General features: G+C 40.5%; 1 protein-coding gene across 3 annotated transcripts in view; it reads left to right on the top strand.

The window, feature by feature from the left end:
- The first annotated feature begins 12,188 nt into the window (after nt 1–12,188).
- The window catches only part of LOC142056394 (putative ATP-dependent RNA helicase DDX60), a 50,469-nt gene continuing 40,659 nt past the window's right edge, over nt 12,189–21,998 (top strand). For all 3 annotated transcript variants that reach the window (XR_012660316.1, XM_075091079.1, XM_075091077.1), the window contains exons 1-10: nt 12,189–12,341; nt 12,791–12,847; nt 14,137–14,514; nt 14,640–14,709; nt 17,140–17,317; nt 17,460–17,801; nt 18,294–18,401; nt 19,941–20,102; nt 21,030–21,188; nt 21,685–21,826. Coding sequence is in view for 2 of the 3 variants with exons in the window: in XM_075091079.1 (XP_074947180.1) it covers nt 14,151–14,514; nt 14,640–14,709; nt 17,140–17,317; nt 17,460–17,801; nt 18,294–18,401; nt 19,941–20,102; nt 21,030–21,188; nt 21,685–21,826 (1,525 nt within the window). In the remaining variant the exon portion in view is untranslated. The remainder of the gene's footprint in view (nt 12,342–12,790; nt 12,848–14,136; nt 14,515–14,639; nt 14,710–17,139; nt 17,318–17,459; nt 17,802–18,293; nt 18,402–19,940; nt 20,103–21,029; nt 21,189–21,684; nt 21,827–21,998) is intronic.

The following is a 21,998-nucleotide window of genomic DNA, read 5'->3' as shown; positions in this document are numbered from 1 at the left end:
ACATATGGAAACTGCCACGCTGCCAATACAGAGGTGAGAAAAAAATATTGCTGGTACTTTCTTTAGTGTATTACATGAAAAATTCACAAAAAATATTATTTTACTTGTGTTTTCTACTGTTCTTACTACCACCGTATCCTGGCAGGTTCTGGTACTGCTGTTAGGTATAGGACTAATATCCATCACATGTGGTTACAATTTTTCACTCCTCTCCTTTACAAGACAAAAAATAAATAAAAGTAGTGTTCCAGTCCTGTCGTTTTTTCTTTTTTTTTTTTTTTTGGACAATGCCTATACTTCGCTATGTGCTTCTATCTACAGTAAGACAGAGAAAAACTAATGAATTTTAAGTAAAAGTGAGGAGTTTATGACATTCCTTATTTCTGTTTGTACTTTCTTTGGCTCCCTGGGAAACTTGTCTGTTCTCCATCCTTACTGATACGTTGTGAAGTACCACTTTACCATCTTACAAGGTTGCCAGCCATGTCCTTAAGGCTATTAAAAATAATTTTGATATTTTGGCACTGAACTTGCAAATTTTGTATGGAAGACGACCATTTATTTTAATTATTATTTATCTTAGACTCTGCAGATATTGGTTGATTGAACACAGTCAATGAAATCGCTTAAAGATGCTTGTGTGGAGGGGACTTGGATACCATCATGCTGCTATCTACCGCAAAGGAAGATAGTTGCTATAGATACTATTCAGAAAAGGATTTATAGAGGTCTTTTCAAAGATTTTGTGCATATGAAGGCAACTGTGATAAGCTATCTTACATCCCCCTTTCCTCAACTGATAATTGGAAAGGGTTTATTAGCTGCAATAAAGAGGTTACTACTGATGGGGGAGGTATTACAGAAGCCTTTACTAACGTAGAACAAATTAATCCCAGTTTTAAAAGAATCTTTAACTAATGCTGGAAAAGAGACACTGCCAACTCTCTCACTTAAAGCTAGAGAGTGATTGCTTTGATGCCCTCAAACCAAATATGGTCAAATGTTGATTCTGCCAAGGTAGCTGATAAAGCTGATTGCACTATTGGAAAGGGCAGTACAAAGAACAGATGAAGATTAGAATATTCATTTATACATTGCTTAACAGTCTGTTTTTTTCTGGTGTTACAATAGTATTTCAGTAAAAGAACGTGCTCTTTCTCCTGTTATCTCAGAGCTGGCTTGCACCTGAATACCCTTTTACCTTACAGCTCACCTATGTTGTGAAATGCCTATCACCCTTAGATAAACTTAGGGATGTGCACAGTCCCTTAGAAAAATAGCATTAAATATTTAAATGAAAAATACAGTACTATGCCAATATAAATCCTTACTGCATTATTTGACAAACTGACACCATTTCAGAATGCTAAATATTCTTACATATTTTCATCCCTACTCCATTTTGTAATCCTTTTTCCATCTAACAGGAATTTACAGCATGTAAAGTTAACTTTCAGGCTCAATTATCCTGTGACTTTTTGTCTGTGCTACTGTTGTCACTGAAGAACTGTTATTTGAGGAAGAGTAGCAAAACCTTTTTGCTACTATTCTTGATACATTTGCAGTACTAACTGTTACATTTCACTTTTCATGGGGAGCATTTTAGGCTTTACTTTCTTAATGGGACAGGGAAGACCATGTGCTGAACAGGCTAAATCTCAAAAAAATGCCTGAAGAATCCTTTGCTCAACTGCTCCATATCTGAAACACAAAACCTACAACATAAAAGTCACACCAAACTGTAGTTGAGAGACATGTAGATTTTTAATGATCACTTTTTAAAGTGCATCGTTTAAACAGAGCAACCACCTTGACTGTGGAAGATCTGACTCTACTACAAGTCCATTGCTTTAGGGGGTGAAGCACTTGTGTCTCTTACCTGTGCCTGAAGGAATTAAGGAAAAGAGACTTGAATTTGTAAATTTTGAGCTTCAAAAATTTTGGTTTTCAAAATAGAAACTTATGATTAAAAATATAAACTTGCACCATTTTTTTTTTGTTTTCTTTTAGGTTGTTACAGCTACTAGGTCATTGGCTTTAGGAATCAACATGCATGCAAATCTGTTGTCTTTTTACAGAACTCTTGCTTGGACGCTCTGAAATACAGACAGGTATGGAAATACATAAGCAGCATGACACGCATACTGAACATGTAAAGTTCATACATATGTATATGTAGCTACCACAAATATAAACCAACATTTTCTTATGTATAATTGCCTGGTGACCTGCAAGAAATCCCAGCCCAGCATGTACACGTGTTCACAAAGTATAAAGGGAGGTTTGTGGTTGTTCCCTGGCTGCCTTGGGTAAAAACACTCACGTCTGCATCCTGCATTGTAAATAGAGCCCAAACTGAAATTCTTCCTTCTCATCCTCTCAGGATGGTAAGAGCCAGAGGTTTATGGTGTTAACTGTCTAGGACTAATTCTTCCCACCACTTCCTACAGCATGAATAGACATTTCAATAGCCAAATGAGAGCTGTGTGGAAACAAGTCATGCTTGAGGCCTGTGTTTAAGGCAAGTCTAGGTAAAACATCTCATAACCTCAGGAGGTCTAATCCACTAACTAAGCTCTCTGCCTCTTTTCTTCACCTGCATGTCCCTTCAGCCTGCTCTGACCTTTTGCAGCCTATGTAGTCTTTCAGTGGTGGTTTAGCTCGCATTCAGTATAAGAAACAGGGAAGCATCAAGGTGCTGGAGCGTGTCCAGAGAAGGGCAACAAAGTTGGTGAAGGGTCTGGAGAACAAGTCTTATGAGGAGTGGCTGAGGGAGCTGGGCTTGTTTAGTCTGGAGAAGAGGAGGCTGAGGGGAGACCTTATCACTCTCTACAGCTACCTGAAAGGAGGTTGTAGCGAGGCAGGGGTTAGACTCTTCTGCCTAGTAAGAAGCGATAGGATGAGAGGAAATGGCCTCAAGGTGCGCCAGGGGAAGTTTAGGTTGGATATTAGGAAAAACTTCTTCACCAAAAGTGTTGTCAAACATTGGAACAGGCTGCCCAGGGAGGTGGTGGAGTCTCCATCCCTGGAGGTATTCAGAAGAAGGGTAGATGTGGTGCTTGAGGATATGGTTTAGTGGTGGACTTGGCAGTGATAGGTTAGCAGTTGGACTCGATGATCTTAAGAGTCTTTTCCAACCTTAACGATTCTGTGATTCTATGATCTTGGTGGAGACAGGGGAGTGGGAAAAAGTGTTTTTCTGTGTTATAATTGATGGAGGATTTCCTTCCCCCATTCTTAACCTATGCAATTGAATGAAGATAGTTACTGAAGCTCATAAACTGGAAAAAAAACCCCAATACTTACAATGCAATGTTAAAACTTGCTGAAAAATCTCATCTTTTTGGTAACATTAAGTGGTGTATGTAGAATGCTTGAGTGTGTTCATTGTCATTTGTAGCAGTTTGTGAAATTTGCCTATAGTTTCATCCCTAATGAATCATAATGCAACATTATTTGACTTAAATATGTAGGAGGAACAGAATGAGGGATAACCGCAGAGTACAGTGATTTGGAGAGGGATGGTGGTGTAAATTTGGCCACAAGTTGGAAAGAAACGGGTTGGCAGTTGGGTTCATTAGTTTTGCCATATAGTGCTGAAACTGACATTTTTCCTGCATGTCACAGAGGCAGGGTGACATGTAGAATTGGATGAACAGAAAAAAATAATGCATGGATAAATAAATCTGTAAATCATAAAAACCAAGATAATTTTAAGCCTTTACATCGGAAGTGGTGACCTGATAAAAAGTGTGTGAACAGAGAGGAGGAGGAACAAAGGACTGTGTCCTGCCATAAACAGTGGAAGAATAAGTGTCCCTTTAAAAAACCATGTACACTTTACAATAACAACATGTAGACTCCTGTTACTCCAGTAACAGCATGTAAACTTAATTTACACTTCACAACTCCAATCCTGATTCTTTACAAATGTTTAGCTAGTGGAAGTGGCAATATTTCATTATTTGAAACACTTTGAAATGAAAAAACTCAGCATACTTTTTTCCTTACACTTCCTTCATTTAACAGCTGAGTATGGTCCTGTATACCTACTCTGTACAGCATAAAATACAGTCTGAATAGTGGCACTGACTGGTTTGCCTCTGCTTTTTTATCCACTGACTGTTTTAAAAGGTTTAATTTAATTATGAGGCATCTTGCAGTAAAATAATCACATGGAGGGAGGTTGCATAACACAAGGTTCTCACATCTCTGAAATCTTACTTTTTACCAACTCACATCCCAAATGACCAGAGCTGAGGTAGCTGTCTGAGGGTCAGAATGCTGACGCATTCATTTATGTCCTTCAAACAACGAAAAGCCTTAGAGATATTAAAGCTCTACTTTTTGTTTTCTGTGCATTTTTTTACGAGAGGTAATTCTTTGTCATGTTTCTTGTTTATAGCCAAATGGATTATTTCTGCATTTACACTCTGTTACTGTACGCTTCTGTGGGAGAACTTATCTTGGGCTGCATATCTCCGGGACACAGGGCTCTACCCACCCTGGGGACAGTGATGCACAGACGTCAATATGATGGATACAAAATGTCCGTTTATTTAACTGCGTCACACGCTTATATAGCTCTTGCGCTTCCTGTTCCTGCCACTCCTATGGGGAGGAGTCTATCTTTCCGTCACAGCCCGTGATCTTCCGGTCGCCAATCCCTGTCTATTCCCCTACAACACTCTTGTGACCTCAATATACTATCTGGGCACAAATATCTATCTATCCACGCAGAGTTCTTTGCAGGGTAAATTCCTTTTCAAATATGTTATGCCATTTAGCTTTTGTCACTGCATGTCCAGCTATACTGGTTGTAACTGCTTTTACTGTCCAAAAGCTTTCCAGTTGTGCTGTTCAGTCCCAAAATTTTCCGTGTACTTCAGTTCACTTTCCATGCACTTCACTTGCATCAGAAATGCTGAATAGTGAACAGAGATTAAATATTTACTAATTAACACTTTCTTTCCCTCCCTGCCCCACCCATGTGCTTTATTTGACATCTTTATCAAATAAGCTTGACTTTAATGCTCTATTTCCTTTGCAGGTCAGGAATTCCACATCATCAGCTAGACAGTAGGTTCTAGCACCGCCATCATAACACCACCATTGTGTTTTAACTGCATGTTAAAATTATGATAAAGGAAGGCAAATAGAGGTGGACTGCCTGATAGTACATGATAGTTGGAAATCTGGCAAGAAATATCCAACTTCATTTTATCACTGGGAGTGCCAGTGTGACAGCAACCATACTGAAAACTGTTGATTCAGAATATATTCTCAGATGTAAACCATAGAAGTTGATGATCCCTTGAAGGTATTTGAGTCCTTTGCAAGCATATCACCTCTCTGAAAGAGTATTTCTATGACAGCTAGAAGCCTTTGCCAAACATTCACAAAATATGTACCACAACCTAAGAATTTCTCTCATGCACTAAAAAATTTTCCCTTAAAAATATTTATCTGGAAATATAACAATTCTTTACACAGGAAAGTAATATTAGGAACATATTAATTGTGTTGTCTTTCTGCTTTCTTGAACACAGTGTCTAAAAAACACGACAGCCCCTGGCACTTGATCACCAGTGACAAAGGGACCATAGTCCAAGATATTCTGTGCTAATACTGTTTTCACCGAGCATATGATAAGTTTCTGGAATTATGGGTAAGGTCTTTCCTATGTAATCAATAAGAAACATGCATCATAGAAGATATATTCACATTCTCTAAAATACTCTTTTACCAGATTTGGAAGCTGAGGAAGCTACCAAATCACATCTTCAAGTGTAAGCTCCAGGAACAGTATGAAATAAAAGATAAATTGTCTGCAAAATTCCAAAGCTAATAAGTAGATTTGCTTTGAAATTCTGTGCTTTAAAACTGCAAAATACATGGATCTTATCTTTACATCAGCTTTAATTCTTGGAAGTCAATACACAGATATCGAAACCTGCTTGAAAAGTAATTTAGCCTAAGCTCAGATACTGTCAGGGTTCCTGAGTGTACTAATTGCCCAGACCAGCCTTACCTGGAGCCTTCCTCTATGCTCCCCCAGCTGTGGGGCTGCATTTAAGCTTGGTCCAGTTGCAGCTGGCTTGTCTTAGGTCTGTTCCTGAATTACTCTGTGGGGTTCCTGCGTTGACCTTGGCTTATTGCTTTGTCTGATGATGACTGGGTGGTTGGTGGGACCCTTTGCTGTCACCACCCTGCCTTGCTTGTCCACCTGCCTTTGGTGTGGTGAGACTGTGCCCCTCGGTACAGTTGCTGCCCAGCCTGCAATGTGGCTGCCTGCTCTGTGCTTCCAGCTTGGCCACAGGACAGGAGTGGCCCTGCGCCTCTTGTTCGTCATTAGCTGCACTGATTGATTGTTGTGGCTGTATTGTAATGAACTTCAATTATACTATTTGATTTGATGATGGCTTTTCATGTTTTCTTCTGGCTGCTCAGAAACATAAATGTAAAGTGGGTTCAGGTTTGTGGGTTGTTTTTTTTTTTGTTAGGTAATGATCTCCCAGAAGTTGCTGCTGCTGCATCGAAGGAGTGCGACAGCAAAACCAAGAAGAACTTTGGCCAGTTCCTATTGATTGCTTCTAGAATGGTCGATATGAAACTGACTTCCTGGTTTAGGAACTGGCAGGTAAATATTCTATTTTTATAGGCAGGCACACAGTGTAACTTCAACAAACTGCTGTATGGATTGCAGGAAGATTTGGAGAACCATCTGTGTGGGTGTGTGCAAGAAAATGTCATTTCATATAATATCAGGCTGGCAGTGCCCCCATTCTCCTACCATGGTTGTTCTTCCTCTAATCAAAACCTGTTTGCTTATTGTGTCTCCACCCAGTGCACCAACAAACATTTTGCTGCTGCTCCTGTGTTTGCATCCCTTTGACAGTTTTCCTCTGTGATGATTGTGAGATTGAAAGAGAGAGTAAGGCATGTTCAGCGTGGTTAGTACGCGCACTTGATGCATATGAAATGTAGGAGTAATCAGAGATTTCAGTAGGGTGTCACAAATAACCTGTACTGAATACGTACAATTATATTCTACCTATGGATAGAATTTAGCCCAAATCTTGGTGAACTTTTGTTAGGACTTAAAATGCACATGTCTAACACCAAAAGTAATTGAAATTTTTCTGTGCTATATAATGTGTTACATAAATTTTGCAGCTGGCCAAGGAAACAGGCTAGGAAGCAAAGTACAGAATTACAAAGGTAAATATTTATTCATGAGCATTAGGTGTCCCAGCCAAACTGGGGCACACTGAATGTGGTTTTATACGGGGTTCTTATACCCTTCAGGTGTGCGGGTACAATACAATTTGACTAACGACTAATTAACACATATGCTACCTACTACTAAGCATAGTAAAACATTGCAAAGCAACTGTATTTCTGCAGCACCCTCATCCATCAGTGTTCTTGCTGCTTGTTCACTGATTCACATGTCCTTGGACTCAGTCTTGCTGTAGGACTTATCTGTGACACCAGATGCTGGGATGGTTTCCAAGATGTGTTGGAAGGGCTAGGATGCTAGTGTTACCTTGTTTGTCCAGGGGTATCTTTTATCCTTCATGAGCATCTCTAAAAAGCAAAGTTGTAATTTCTGGGGCTGAGCTGTCCTTCTGGTGCTTGCGATGAGGTGGTGTCCTTTAGTTTACTTAAATATGAACAACACCAAAGACTCCAGTAAAATTCCACTCCCTCATTACACTGCAATTAGGGAAGGAAATTTTCATAATAGTTCTGGGTACAACCTTTTATGATAGAGGTTTCTAAAGAAACAGAAAAATAATACTAGCTAAAGAGAGTCCTGTTTTCCCCTAAAATTATTCTCGGTAATTGCTAAAAGGTTTGAATCTTTAAGGAACGCCTATTCATACTGAGGCAAAAAGCATGCTTGTGAAATCTCTGATCAGATTCGTTTTAGCCAAAATTACAAGTGGGTGAGAACACAGACTCTGTATATACAAAGTGAGAAAAGATTTACTGGGGTGTAAAATTATCTCAATTGTTAAAAAAAAATTGATGAAGAACATGGCTGAATTTTTCTTTAATAAAAAGTAAGTCTTGAAGATTTTAAATGTTTTGCTGTAACTTCAAATTTATAGAGGTAGTGCTTAAATAACACTATCATGAAGAAGCTTTTTGTATGGGTTGGAGAAGAATGGTGTGTATAAATATGGCTACGCTTACATTTTATGTCATTTCTGTTTAGACTTCTCAGGTAATGAATGCACTAACTCAGAATTGTGAACTTACTTAATAGGTTGTATTAATGGAAGAACAGCTATTTCACCTTTTGCTGGTCTGGAAGTGATGATAACTGCTTATGCAGCAATTAAAAGCTCATGCAGAAAGTGTCAATGTTGTAAGTATGTAATTAAAAGGCTTACAAGTACACATTGTATTCAGGATGGGTATATTTCAGAAAATGCATGTGAAATTCTATAGATTGTGTTTTGTTACTGGTTTTGAGGATATTAATATGCTTGATAAACATGTAGGAAATCGAATTTCAAGGCAGCCACAAGAGAAAGGCATTCTTATTTTACAAAGAACGCTTTTCTATTTAATGTCAAATTCTTTGTCTCTCTTTTTACAGCCACATGCAATTTAGTGGTGATCAGCAGATTTTATACCTGTAAAAGTTTGTTTTATGTCATTAAATTTGACCTTATGGTCTTGCCACTGTTTGGCCTGGAGCCCCTGGTAGACAACTCCTCCAGGGGCCTCACTCTTAGAGACATGCATACCTGGCTCCCAGGCTGCTTCACCTGCTTGCCAGCAAGTCTGGCTTGGTAGTCACTAGGGTTTGCACGCTGACTTATGTACCCTCACTCAGTCCTGTTTCTGGTTCCACAGACACATGGACCCCCGTGACCCGTGGTCCGATGCCAGTTGGTGGCACTCAGACCTCTATCCACACACACGCACACAGGTAGTCCCTCACCCAGGAAGGTGGTTAGAAATGGGGTTTAATGAGCAGACAGGGCAGCCTGTGCTGATTAGGTGCATGTGCATGGCTAGACAAGCATTCTGCCCAGCAACCTGTTTACACGCAATCAGCCTCTTGCCTCCTTATCCCTCTGTTTTCCCATGTTTGTTCACACACACACACCCCCAACCACCGTGATATATCCCTCCTCCAGAGCAAAACCACCGTTGGGATCCTATGCTAGTGCCTTGCTTACCATTGTGCTAGAAAGCAGAGTAATTTGTCCATGCAGAATGGCCTGCAAACCCACTTCAGAAATCTCACATGAATGGGTAAATCATTATGAGCAGATGCAGATCCCTAGAGTCTGGGAGAGACTTGTTCCTTATTCCTATAAACTGAATAGAAATGTATGAAAATCTAGCTGATCTTAAGAAATGGAGATGAAATATTTGGATATTGGGGAGCCCTCTATGATGATTAGTTTCAGGAAAAACTGACAAGATGAGCATGACTGGAGCTTCATCTTTTAGAAAGTTAAATGAGAAAATGCACAGTAAAAATACTGAGAAAAATGATTGGATAACTCTGAATAGTTCCTAATTTAAAACTTTAGCTTGTTCATAATAACGCTATCTTAACACTAAGCTAAGAATTTTTCTTCTACATCAAAGTATGTGCACATTTAATCTTGCCTTTAATTTTCCAGTGTTTATTTAATTGACCCCTGAGAAATGTGGTGAAAGTTCTATGTCTGGGGGTAGACCAGACCAAAAACCTGTTGAGGCACAACTTACGCAAAATTTGAATTTATGCATTTACTTGTAAGATGAGAGCTTAGCTTGGCTTAAGGTAGGTGATTCCTGATGGCTTCAAGTAAACGTTGGGGAATTTTTATTGTACCCCTTGTGGCGAATTAAATACACATTTGTGCTTAAGTATAAAGTGATTTAATGGACAATACATTGGACAGAGTCCTACTGCCGTAAGCGGTTCTACAGGGAGTCTGCAAAGATGTAGCATGAGCTGATTCCTTATACACGTACCAGCACCAGTCATATCATTACAAATCAATATTGCAGCATTTCTTACTTTGTCAGGAAGGGAATTTGTTCTCCCTTATATAGCGTCATTTCACCTCTGGCATTCCTGTTGCTATTGTTTAACCTGGTTCTGGAGTTAGGCCTTCCCACTGCCAGGAGCAGGTCATTACTTGGTCTCCAATTACCATTGCTGAACAGTTACTATTTGAATTTCCCTTTGGCAAGATGTCTCAAGTTAAAATTTCTGCAGCTGCTTTTCTATACTAGATGGTTACTGCCAAATGCTTGATAATTATAGGCATTCTGGCTCATGCTTGAAACAACGGCTGTCTTGGGTCCTCACTTCAAGCATCTAGCTATACTCCTTCCCCCTTTGCCTCATGCATTATGTAGATCTACTAGAATGTGGTGGGTTGACATGGGCCAACTGCCAGATGCTCACCCAGCTCTTCTCTCACTCCCCCCCTCACAGGAGGGGGCAGAAAATAGGATGGAAAAGCTTGTGGGTCAACACAAAGACAGGGGGACTGCTTACCAGTTACCATCACAGGCAAAACAGACTCAAGTTGGGGAAACATGACTTAATTTATTGCCAATTAAAAATAGATTTTGGTAGTGAGAAACAAAAACTAAAATTTTAAACACCTTTCCCCCACTCTCCCCTTTCTCAGGTCAACTTCAGTCCTTCATTCTTGACTGTTCTATCCCTCCTCATCCCCTGAGCAGTACAGGGGGGATGAGGGATTGGGGGGGGTGGGGGGGAAGGTGTATGTTAGTCAGGACATAACAGTTTTTCTTTACACTTTACCCCTTCTGCAGTGCAGTCCTCTCCATGGGCTGCAGTCCTTCAGAATAAAACTGCTCTAATATGGGCTTTCTACAGGCTGTGTTTTTTTCAGGGCATATCCACCTGCTCCAGCATAGGGTCCTTCATGGGAGCATCTGACCTTGGTGTTTGCACTAGTGTTTCTCAGTCTTACCCCGGCCCCAGCCTGAGTGGTGTTTTTGCTCTTTCTTAAATATGTTTTCATGGAGGTGGCACCAGCTTCCTCAGGAACATGTTGGATCTGCCTTTTAGTCAGATGAATAGCAGACCTAAAATACACTTCTCTGAACAAAAATGCATTGTCCAAAGGGATGGAAAATTGAATCTAAAGGTCTGTCTTCAGGACTTAATTAAAAGTTATATTAAATTCTGTTGAAGCATTGGGCTAAAGATCTTCTCCCATTTAATTTGAGGAGAGGAAATAACGAGTTCCAACTATTTCCTAGATTGTTACCTACCAAAGAAGCAGCAAGTGTGCTGAGAGCAGGCAGCAGGGGCTTATCTTGGCTAGGTAAGCAACGCAATTCTGATATGCTGGAGCACTGTGGGTGTGTTTACTATTCTGTAAAAGATACCATTCTCCTGGGTTTCTGGAATCTTTGTACCAGTCTCAAAGGAAATGCAGGATGTGGAAAAAGACCTCTGATCTGCTTACGCAGCAAGTGTTACGTGTCAGCTGTCCACCAGGGAGGCTGGCAAAAACCTGCCTGGGACCATGAGGAGAATACTTACTTATGTAACCCCAGTGCATTTCTGTGCTGTAGCCTCACAAGCATCTCATCTCAGGAGGAGCTGGGCTTTTCACTTCTCACCAAGACAATGTGATACATAAACTCTGTTTTCCTAAACGTTGTTTCAACAGTGCTTGGGTATCCAGATTCACTTGCGAATCGAAGGTTCACTATTTTAAACTAAGTGATAGGGGCCCAGTACTGTTCCCACTAAAGGATTTGCTGCAAATGTTAAAAAGTGTGTAAACCATCTCTCTTAGTTTATTTTTATATGGCATTTCCTACTTTAAGCAAAGCAGGCTGGTAGAAGAACAGGTTGTGGTGAAAAAAGGGGCAGAAATAGGAATGAATATTTTCTGCACTGTACATGCAACCTGCATTAACAACATTCTTAAGCAATGCAGGCTTAACGACTCTTGGACCACTAGGTGAAGCCGTCATGACTGAAAAGCATAATTTAATGGAAGGAAGGAAATACTGGTGATACTTTGCAGTGCCGTGTTCAGGGACGTGGTTGTCCCACAACTTCTGAAAAGAAACCTGAACTTGGCGGCCGGGCCGCGCCGGGAACAGAAACCGAAAGCTGGAGGGACTGCCGAAGGGACAGGGCGGGACTGACCCGACCCGACCCGGCCCGACCCCAGGGCTGCCACGGCGGCTACTTAAAGGTGGGGTGGCGGCGGAGCCGGGCCGGGCAGCGGAGCGGGCGGCGGCGGCGGCGGCAGCAGCAGCAGCAGCAGCAGCAGCAGCAGCAGCAGCAGCAGAAGCAGCAGTAGAAGCAGCAGCAACAGCAGGAGGTGGTACTGCCAGGGCTTTGGTAGAAGTTGTGGTCAGGGTTGCCTTTAGGAGGGAGTTGGGGCTAGGATTGGGCTTAGTTCTGGGGGACCTGTGATTGGGTTTAGGCACGGTGCTGGAACTGGGTTTGGGGTTTGCATTAGGGTTGCAGTTGGTTTAGGGCTGGACAGCGTGCAGGGGAAACATCTGGAACTTTGCAGGGGCAGCAAGGGAGCACCCTCCAGGCTGGAGGGGCAGCGAGACTGCTGGCACGGTGTCCAAGCCACCTGGTTACCTCTGCCCACACTGTAGCCCCAGCAACTGCAGATGTCGGGGTGTGTGTGCTGCAGAAAAGCATTGATGCAGCAAGGTATTTAAGGCTTTTTTTGGAAAGGAAATATAGCATTCCATATGTGAGTAGGTACAGATACAGTTTCGCTTTCTTTAAGGATGGCTGACTTTACATTTTCAGACATAGAAAGTCCTGCTTGCTTAGGAGATTGCTGAAGTAGTGATGGCCATTTTCTAGGTAAGCAACAATTTCAGCATGCAAAAATGTATAATTCATCCCAGAATGGTGTTCTCAAGTCTTTGATACAACTTTTTCAATTTAGTTAAGAATAATGGAAAAAAAATCTTAGGTTTATTACTGCCTTAATAAAAAATATGCATGCAGATACACAAAAAGTGACTTTATGTAGCTGTATGTATATACATAGCTTATATTTTGTGAAAATAGGTGTTAAAGTTCAACCGTAAAGTTATGTTAAGCATCTTACTGTAATATAGTGCACTGTGTACAGTATTTTCCAAGTAGATAACAAAAATGTATTTTTGTTTCTTTTTTTCTGCAACTTCATTTGCTAGGAGTTTAAACTAATGGAAGGTGAAAATCAAAAAGAAAATTTCAGCTTAGTTTTGAGTGGAGTTTGTGAAATCTGAAAAATGGAGGTTGCACTTTAGTTTTTGTTAGTTTTTTAAGAAAGGTTATAAGACTAAAAATGACATCTGAAAATGAAATAGTCCTTTTATGGTCCCAGGAAGATGAAGGATGACCATATATAAGGCATATGAGTATTGCAATGGCAAATACCGTAATGATAAATACTGCATGAGGCTGCTACCTGAATGAAGACTAGAGAAAACTAAGTTTAGAAGAACTGAGCTGATGTGGTAGGGAGTGTGCAGGGTTATCCCAAGCTGCTTGCTTTTTCCTTAGCTCAAAGGAATTGAACGTCATGACCTCATAAAGTGGGGAGTTACCCTAACCGTTATAGTTATATGGTCACTCAAGATCTAAGAATTCTACCCTTGGAAAAAAAAGAAGAAAAAAGCAAAAACTGAATTAAAAAGTGGAATTGATACCAAACCATCGTTACCCCCATCATGCAATGAAGATGCGGCATGCCTACTTGTGACTGGACTAGCATGAACAGTGTGGGTACAAGTCACTTGAACTAGGAAACATGGCTCATTCCCTAGAGCGTGCCATGTGGATATAGCTAATATAGCAAATTACAGCTGACCCCCAAAGGGTCCTTTCATGCAAAGCACAGAACAGACATGCAGTGTTCCTCTTTAGTAAACTTTAAGAAAGACAGAATTTGATGTTTACCTTACAGTTATAAAAATATTTATTGATTTTTAAATGAAAATATGTCTCACAGGGGTGTTCACAAAATGCTTTTTGATTTTTCTTGAAGTTTTATTCCAGTGTGATTATGAAGTACATAATTTAATGGTTGAAACCTCAGAGAATACCGTATTTCCTGAAAATTATCTCCTGATTACTTAGAATTTTCTTTTTTTGGATGCCAGAATCAAGATCTGTGATGGCTTCTGCAGGACATCATTTCAAGAAAGCCATTTATAATGATGAAAATGAGAATGCTAGTAATGATGATAAAGACAGCGAGTGTATCGACAGTGAGAAAATAGGCTTCATTCCAACAAAGGAAGATAAAGAGAGTGGGAGTACAAGTGACAGTGATGAGGAGGATGAGGCCAGTGACAAAGCAGAAGCAGCTGTTACACGGATGCTTAAAGAAGAGGAAAATAGAAAAAAAGAAGCCGAAGACCCAGATTACAGTAACGCTTATAGTGTCTCAACCACTGAAGAAGTGATACAGCAAGCATCACAACCTGAAAGCACAGATTTCAGAGTTCTCCAGCAAAAACGTGATTCGCAAAGCCCTGGTGAGGAGTTGTTACTAACTTATGCTTGTGTCTGTGACATTTATTGCAGTGTTTTACCTTTTGTAATTGATTGATGACTTACGGCTATATGGTCCTATCAATAACAATGTATGTGGTTATTTTAGAAATAAGAAAACATCTTGAATTTCTGAAGAAGTTGAGGTTACACACTTGGGCATCCCTATCAAGAGCTCAGTAAGTACAGCGGGGTTCATGAAACTAGTGTAATAAATGGTAATAAAAACAGCTTTGAACTAAGTGGATATCACAGTGTAGTACCCCTTAGAGAAAAAAGCTATAGAATCATACAATCATTAAGATTGGAAAAGACATCTAGGATCATCAAGTCCAACCATCAGCCCAACACTACCATGTCTCATAAACCATGCTCTGAAGTGCCACGTCTACATGTCTTTTAAATATCTCCAGTGATGGCGACTCTACCATTTCTCTGGGCAGCCTGTTCCAGTGCCTGACTGCTCTTTCAGTGAAGAAATTCTTCCTAATATCCAATCTAAACCTCCCTTGATGCAGCTTGAGGCCATTTCCTCTTTTCCTATCACAAGTAACTTGGGAGAAGAGACCAACACCCACCTCACTACAACCTCCTTTCAGGGAGCTGTAGAGAGTGATAAGGTCTCCCCTCAGCCTCCTCTTTTCCAGACTAAACAAGCCCAGCTGTCTCAGCCGCTCCTCATAAGACCTGCTCTCCAGACCCTTCACCAGCTTCGTTGCCCTTCTTTGGACACGCTCTAGCACCTCAATGTCCTTCTTGTATTGAGGGGCCCAAAACTGAGCACAATATTCAAGGCGCGGCCTCACCAGTGCTGTGTACAGGGGCACGATCGCTTCCCTACTCCTGCTGGCCACACTATTCCTGATACAAGCCAGAATGCTGCTGGCCTTCTTGCACACCTGGGCACACTGCTGACTCATTTTCAGCTGGCTGTTGACCAACACTCCCAGGTCCTTCTCTGCCATGCACCTTTCCAGCCACTCTTCCTCAAGCCTGTAGCATTGCATGGGGTTGTTGTGACCCAAGTGCAGGACCCAGCGCTTGGCCTTGTTAAACCTCATACGACTGGCCTCGGTCCATTGATCCAGCCTGTCCAGGTCCTAAGTACTCATCACCTAGGTTTGTGGAAAACCAGGAGACCTAAGGCATGCTTAGGATTTTATACTTCCTCCAGCCACATGAAGGAAGTTTCTTAATATAATAGAAAGACTGCCCAAAGAGTAGGGATTGTCTGCATGTTTTAGGAACTGATCTACAATTTTAACTATTGCTATTTATTCTTTTTCAAATTCTCTCTCATGCTTTTTTTGAGCATGTTTCCTTACGTGTTTTAAGGCTACTTTCACAGCATTTAAAACAGTCGTCCTACTAAATTTTCCTTTTCATATATATTTTCCGTGTTTTTGCATATCAGTTCTCATCCACAATCTTCTGCATCTCCAGATTCTGATTTCTTTCCCTGCTTCATATGGAAAAGGTTAGCAATAGTGTCATCCACATTGACAGTGAAGTGTCCTCTCTGCATTGTGGAGCTGACATGCTAAAGAGATTAGTATTAATTAAAGGCAGACAATTTAAATATGTAAGACAGAGGTTTACATAGTTTTTGTTCATGGAAGGCTACTCATTGCATCAGATAACAAACTGGACCTGTAAACCAGATGCCATTGATCCCAGCCAGAAAGGAAAGCTGGGTCTTCCCAGGTGTGGATCTAAGGTGATGTGTATTAGGCATTTTTGACAACCTTGAAGAAAACAAGCAGGTTCTTAGTGTTATAAATGTTCTCATAATATGCATTAGTATTGTAATATGTAATAGTGTAGTATGTAATAAACAAACATGAAAGCAGGGAACCTTTACTAGAAGGGCTTGCCTCTTTATCTGGACCTGCGAAAGTTCTTCCAACTACTTGCTATCTCCTGGGTAAAACATCATGTCCCTGGACTTTCATAGATTCTTAGAGAGCTGGAGAATGCAGTCCATTTCTAGGACATATTAGAAATTACTGCCTGTTTATACTGGCCATCTTCAGTGAAGAGGATTTGCTCCCAGTTTGGCCTAAGACTGATTTATGCAAATTTTAAGCAACTTTCATAGTTTTCTGAAAAGGGAAGGGGATGAAGAAGTCTTTTAATTCTTTGGTCTCTTGAAGGAATATATTGTGATTGGATTCCTCTTGCTGTTAAGATATTTTTCTTGCCATAGACATTCCTTGGCTAAGGGAGGTAGTTGTCAATGTCATGATAGTTGTTGACAACCCACTCGCTATTTTTAGCTGGAAACTCAGACAGGAAGGGTCTCAAAATATATTTTGTGATTATCTCCTGTGGACAATAGGTCCCACATAAGTCACAGGTGTCTCTCATGCTACGGAAGTATCTGGAGTTGTAAAGCAGACAATTGCTAATACATTCAGTAACTGAAAGGACTGCAAGCTACTTAGGACTAACCTTAGATCCAAGAAAGATGATTTGCTATTAATTTAATTTATAAATTTAATGTTTAGTTGATTTAATTTTAAACCTATTAGTAAGCACATTTCTTCAGTCCCATGTCCCCAGCTTGTCTTGGAGTAATGTTATGTACGTGCTATTTCTTTTTCTTTCAGGTATGTCAGTCTGTTAAAAGACTTTGTTGAGTCTGAATTCTTTGTGATAGATGGGGATTCCTTACTACTTATGTTTTTAGATGAAAAAACACAGTATCTAAATTTCTTCTACCAAATTGAATGCTTCCTGCAGGATTTCACTGAAAAAGGAGCAAAATACATCATTGTTTTCTTCAAGGTACTGAACAAGTAACATTTGTTTGCTGTTTAAACCACTTCACCCCTTCAAAACCAACTGCTTGATTCTAATCAGGATTAGGAGCCTGTTCATTGTGTCAACAAATGTAACTGAATAATTTCATTGTTTTTATTTCCCACAGGATGCAGAACAGATGTACTTTCCGTATCCTCATTTTCTTTTCTTACGTACCGCATTAATAGAACACCTGAGGCATAACACAGGCGCCACTGTTCATACAGATTTTTCCAATTGTTTATCAGCCAAATGGGAGATTTTCCTGAAGAAAAGCTATCCTTACTTCATCATTGTATCTGACATAGGACTGACCTCTATCCAAACAGACTATTTATCAATTTTAATTGCTCATTCATTGTCAAAGAAAATCAATGTTGTACTTGCTTCAGGACAGGAGTATGATATTCTTAGAGTTTACGGATATCATATTCAGAGTGTGTATAAACACAGATTATTTTGTCAAAAGGTAAGTTACACAACTTTGTTGTTGGTTTGCAATGGTAGTGTTTGTTCTACTTAGCAGATTTAATTAAAATATTTCAATATGAGTATTAGATTTTACATATTAAAATTATAAAGCACTGATGTATGTCTCATTTTATGTATCTTTAGTCTACTGGTCTTGAAATCCTTAATGGGCAAACTTGGGACTGGTGGCAAATTCCTGCCCTGTTGTCTATAGTCTCGTTTCACATCCTTGTTCACTTAAAATATGCTAGTCTCAAATACAGCCTTTCCCATATCTTCAGTGTCATGTGTCTTAGTTGACTTGTAATATCCCAGACAAGACTAGCGTTTAGGCCAGGCGCGTGATTTTAAAAGGAGTTTTATTTAGAATAGATGCTTCTTGGAGACTGAGGATTGTCATATATCTGAATGGTTTCTGCTGTGGCTAGTAGTCCCTGGTGCATTGTATATATTAACTTTTGCATGTAACTTTGACTTCTGCACTTCTTAGTATGAAAAAGATCTGCAAAATGCCTGTGAAAACCTCGTCAGGTACAAAGAGCCATTCATGTGTCTATATGAACATCTCAAGCTGAGCCTGAAAAGCATACAAAAAGAGGTAATTGGACCTCTTTGATCCTTTTTCTTTTTCCTCCTCGTGTTGTCTGTCTTCCTCCACTCCTTTACCTGAAATTCTTTTTAGCCAGAACTGGGGGCTCTCTGCCTTATCCTGAAGTGACACCCTGAGTCTGGGAAGGTCTCCTCTGTGCCCACTCTCCTTCACAGCAGCTTGAAGCTGTTTTTTTAAAGTTTACTAAAGTAGGATGGTTTGGCTGGAAGCTGATCTGTGGGATGCCACTTGAGGGATGTTTCCATCTTGGTGACTGTCTTTATCTTGTAGAAGGTGGGAACTAGCCCATTCAGCAGAAAACACCATCTGTGGCATAAATCCACCCTTAGATGCCTGGGGGCATGCTGCTACTACACTCCGGGTGTCTTGCGGCCATTGCCTCACCCCTGCAGCAGCAGCTGGCACCTGAGAGTAGGGTATGGGAGGGTACATTCAGCAGTGGCGAGTGAGAGTTGGTGCTGCTGCCAGCAGCAACTTTGTCTGTAGAGACATCACAAAATCTAAACCTTTCCATTGCAGCTGCCAAGGTTGTACACACTGTTAACTATAAAAGTATTCACAATCTGGGATTTAATTTTTTTTCAAAGAGCTTGATTACAGTTGCAAGGTCTATGCTTGCATGATTAAAGCAATGGATTCATTAATCTTGTTTTACAATATTTTAACCCTAAAAATTTGGTATTTTAATGTATATGTGATACCTTTACTGCCTAATATACCCCTTACATTTTCCTGAGTGTTAAGTTACACTGCAGTGTTGTGACTGTACTTCTGCTCCTGCAGACAACAGCAGCAAGGCTTCTTTGGACTTCAGTGGGAATGATACTGGTCCAGCAAGTTGATTTTTTTCAGTCCAGAAAAAAATGGTGTTACTGATAAAGCATTTTAAAGTCAGAAGAAACGCAACTAGCTGGCTACTGCTAATATTTTGTTTTATTATGATTATCTTTCCTGATAACTAGATACCCCAGGAGCAGAAAAACCTCAGGGCGCAGGAAGGGCAGGTGGCTGCTCCCTTGGAGCCTGGCCATGGGAGCTCCCCTGGAGGTGGCTGTGCAGGGCCTGGTAGCCAGGGCCTGTCCTACTGCCTCAGCCAGGAGCAGGGCAGCTGGGGGGCAGCTGCAACCTCAGGCATCAGGCACCTCCCTGGAATGGGCCAAGGCCAGACCGGGTTGTCAGCCTGCTGGGCTGTGAGGAGCTGGAGACTGGCGCTGCTGCGGCATTGCTGGGGCAAGGGCTTACACCCAAGGGGCTGATATGGGGCCCTTGGCAGGTGGGACCAGGCCCCAGGGGTTAGGTGAGGACAGTCAGGGTTGTTGGTGCCCTCAGGGAAATGACAAAAGAGAGCTATTTTAACTAATGATTGTGCCCACATTTCCTACTGTAATTTTCATGTCCTTTTTTTCACCCCGTTTCTGATGGAACTCTGGAAAGGACATCTCCTTTTTTTGTGATTTTTATAATTGTAATTTTTTGTAATTTTTATTACAGCGGTCAGTTGTGCTATTCATCGTGTTATGTCTACAGGTTCACCAGACTGTCCATCTGTTGAAACAACTGTGGCCTGAAGGATCTGACATTCGGCGTGTGGTCTGTGTTCTTGCTTGTGCCGTGGGATTAAAAATATACAGCAACATGTTGGAAAATGCAAATACTTCCATGGGAGCAAAGGCAGAGCAATCAGCAAGAGTAAGAATTTTTTAGATATCTTTTCAGCACAGTGACTGTAAATATTTTGCTAACCAGAGAGATGGCTGTCCTCCTAGATCCCAAGCTGAAGATAAGCCCTTTTTGTGACTGCACTCTGTAAGTGGTCTGGTTCCAATAATTACTGTGGCCGCAGCTTTTCCAAAGGAGCACAGTCTCTCTGTGGGGTGGCACTGTGCCCCCTGCCACAGTGGCTATTCCTGGGGAAAGTTCTACTCTAGGACCAATTACTTCCATAGGAAGTTTTACCTTAAAAGGTAGTTGTGCTTATTACTTCTCTTTTCCTAATTTTCAGTGGCACGTTAGCTTTTACAGAAGAACACACCTTTCCTCAAGTTAGCAAGACATTTCAGAAAAAAGGTTTCTTCCAAGATGCGGTCATGACATAATTTTTGTGACTGTACTACAAACCTTATATTTTCATCAAGTTAATGCAGATGCAAAATGTCAGTAATATTGTATGAGACATGTATTCAGTGGACTACAGTATAGCTATGAGTGATTAGCACAGCTGCATTTCTGTACAGACTTCTTGCTGTGCAGCTGAGAAAAGAGAATAGGCCTATATATAGATATTAACTTTTCCATTTAAAATAATAACATTTCTACTGACACACTGACAATTGTTTTTAAATTTTGTCTTGATTTTCATAGTCGTATTCTTTTTGGAAAAGAGTTGGGGTTTTTTGTTTGTTTTTTTACATTATAACTGATCTGCAACTACCAGCACTACAAGAATGTTCGTTTTCAAGTATGTGTATCCACAAACAATTACAATGCACAAATTGCTTAAATAGATCAAAATTATTAGCTGCTTTAACAAAGTGCAAACCACTGAGTTAAGTAGAGGTGAATACAATTATTTTACTGAAAGATGTAGTCAACTTTTTATCTATCATCTCTCAACAGGGAAGAAGTAAACCTCTATCTCCAGAAGAAGCAGCTGATCTCTGTAGAATGCAGTGTCTTACAGTGGCTTTTCTTCTTCATATGCCTCTTTCACAGAGAGCTCAGATTAGGATCATGAAATCCCGCTGGACTAAGCAAGTTTTACCATTAATAAAAATGGTATGTGTAGCAGTGTCTTACTTCCCCTGTCATCAGGTGCAATTGTCATTTCAGTTTTTATTTTCCTTTTTATGTTACTTTAGTCATCTGATGAGATCAAAGAACGTAATATACCTGCTGGAAACCTACCTGGCTTAGGAATCTTGTGAGCCACAAATCAGTGGGGCTAGGAGAATGTTTGGGGCAATATCTCTATCCTTGACCTCTTCTTAGACATCTCCAGTTAGCCAGTGTTAGTGTTAGGGTACTGGGCTAGATAGACCGTTTGGTCTCATCCAGTATGGGAGGTTTGATGGCAAGCGTTTTTATTGTTTGAAGTTGGTTATCACAGTGAAGGAGAACAGTGAGGGCAGTCTCCTGATCACAGAGGAGTCAAGTAACAGTGTGTTGGTTTTCATGTCAGTAAAATCTGTGGTAGTTAAGCCTGCTTTGGAGATGTTTAGATCCCTCCACATGAAAAGGTGCTCCATAAGAATTGTTTGCTTTATTTTAACAGCAACAGTTATGCACGCATTTTGCTCTGAAACAGCTAAGTGATACAAATCATTGGAAATTGGATTTAACTTACCTGCCTGACTTAAATGATGATTCACTGCTCGTAAATCTTGCGCATTACTATGAGGTCGAATACACTGAAGGTATTTATCTTTGTTGAACAGTTTGCTTTTTTACTTTTCTAACTTTATTAAGCTGCAAAATGAGAATGAAAGTGCTTGTGCAAGCAGAAATGAGTACAATTTTCCAATTACCCGTATAATAATAGATACATTTTATGGAGTAATAGGGAAACTTTTTTCCATAGCCAAGTCT

Source organism: Phalacrocorax aristotelis, chromosome 4 (assembly GCF_949628215.1).
Source record: "Phalacrocorax aristotelis chromosome 4, bGulAri2.1, whole genome shotgun sequence".
Lineage (NCBI taxonomy): Eukaryota > Metazoa > Chordata > Aves > Suliformes > Phalacrocoracidae > Phalacrocorax > Phalacrocorax aristotelis.
The sequence above is the reverse complement of the archived record's forward strand: the minus strand, read 5'-3'. Positions and strand labels throughout refer to the sequence as shown.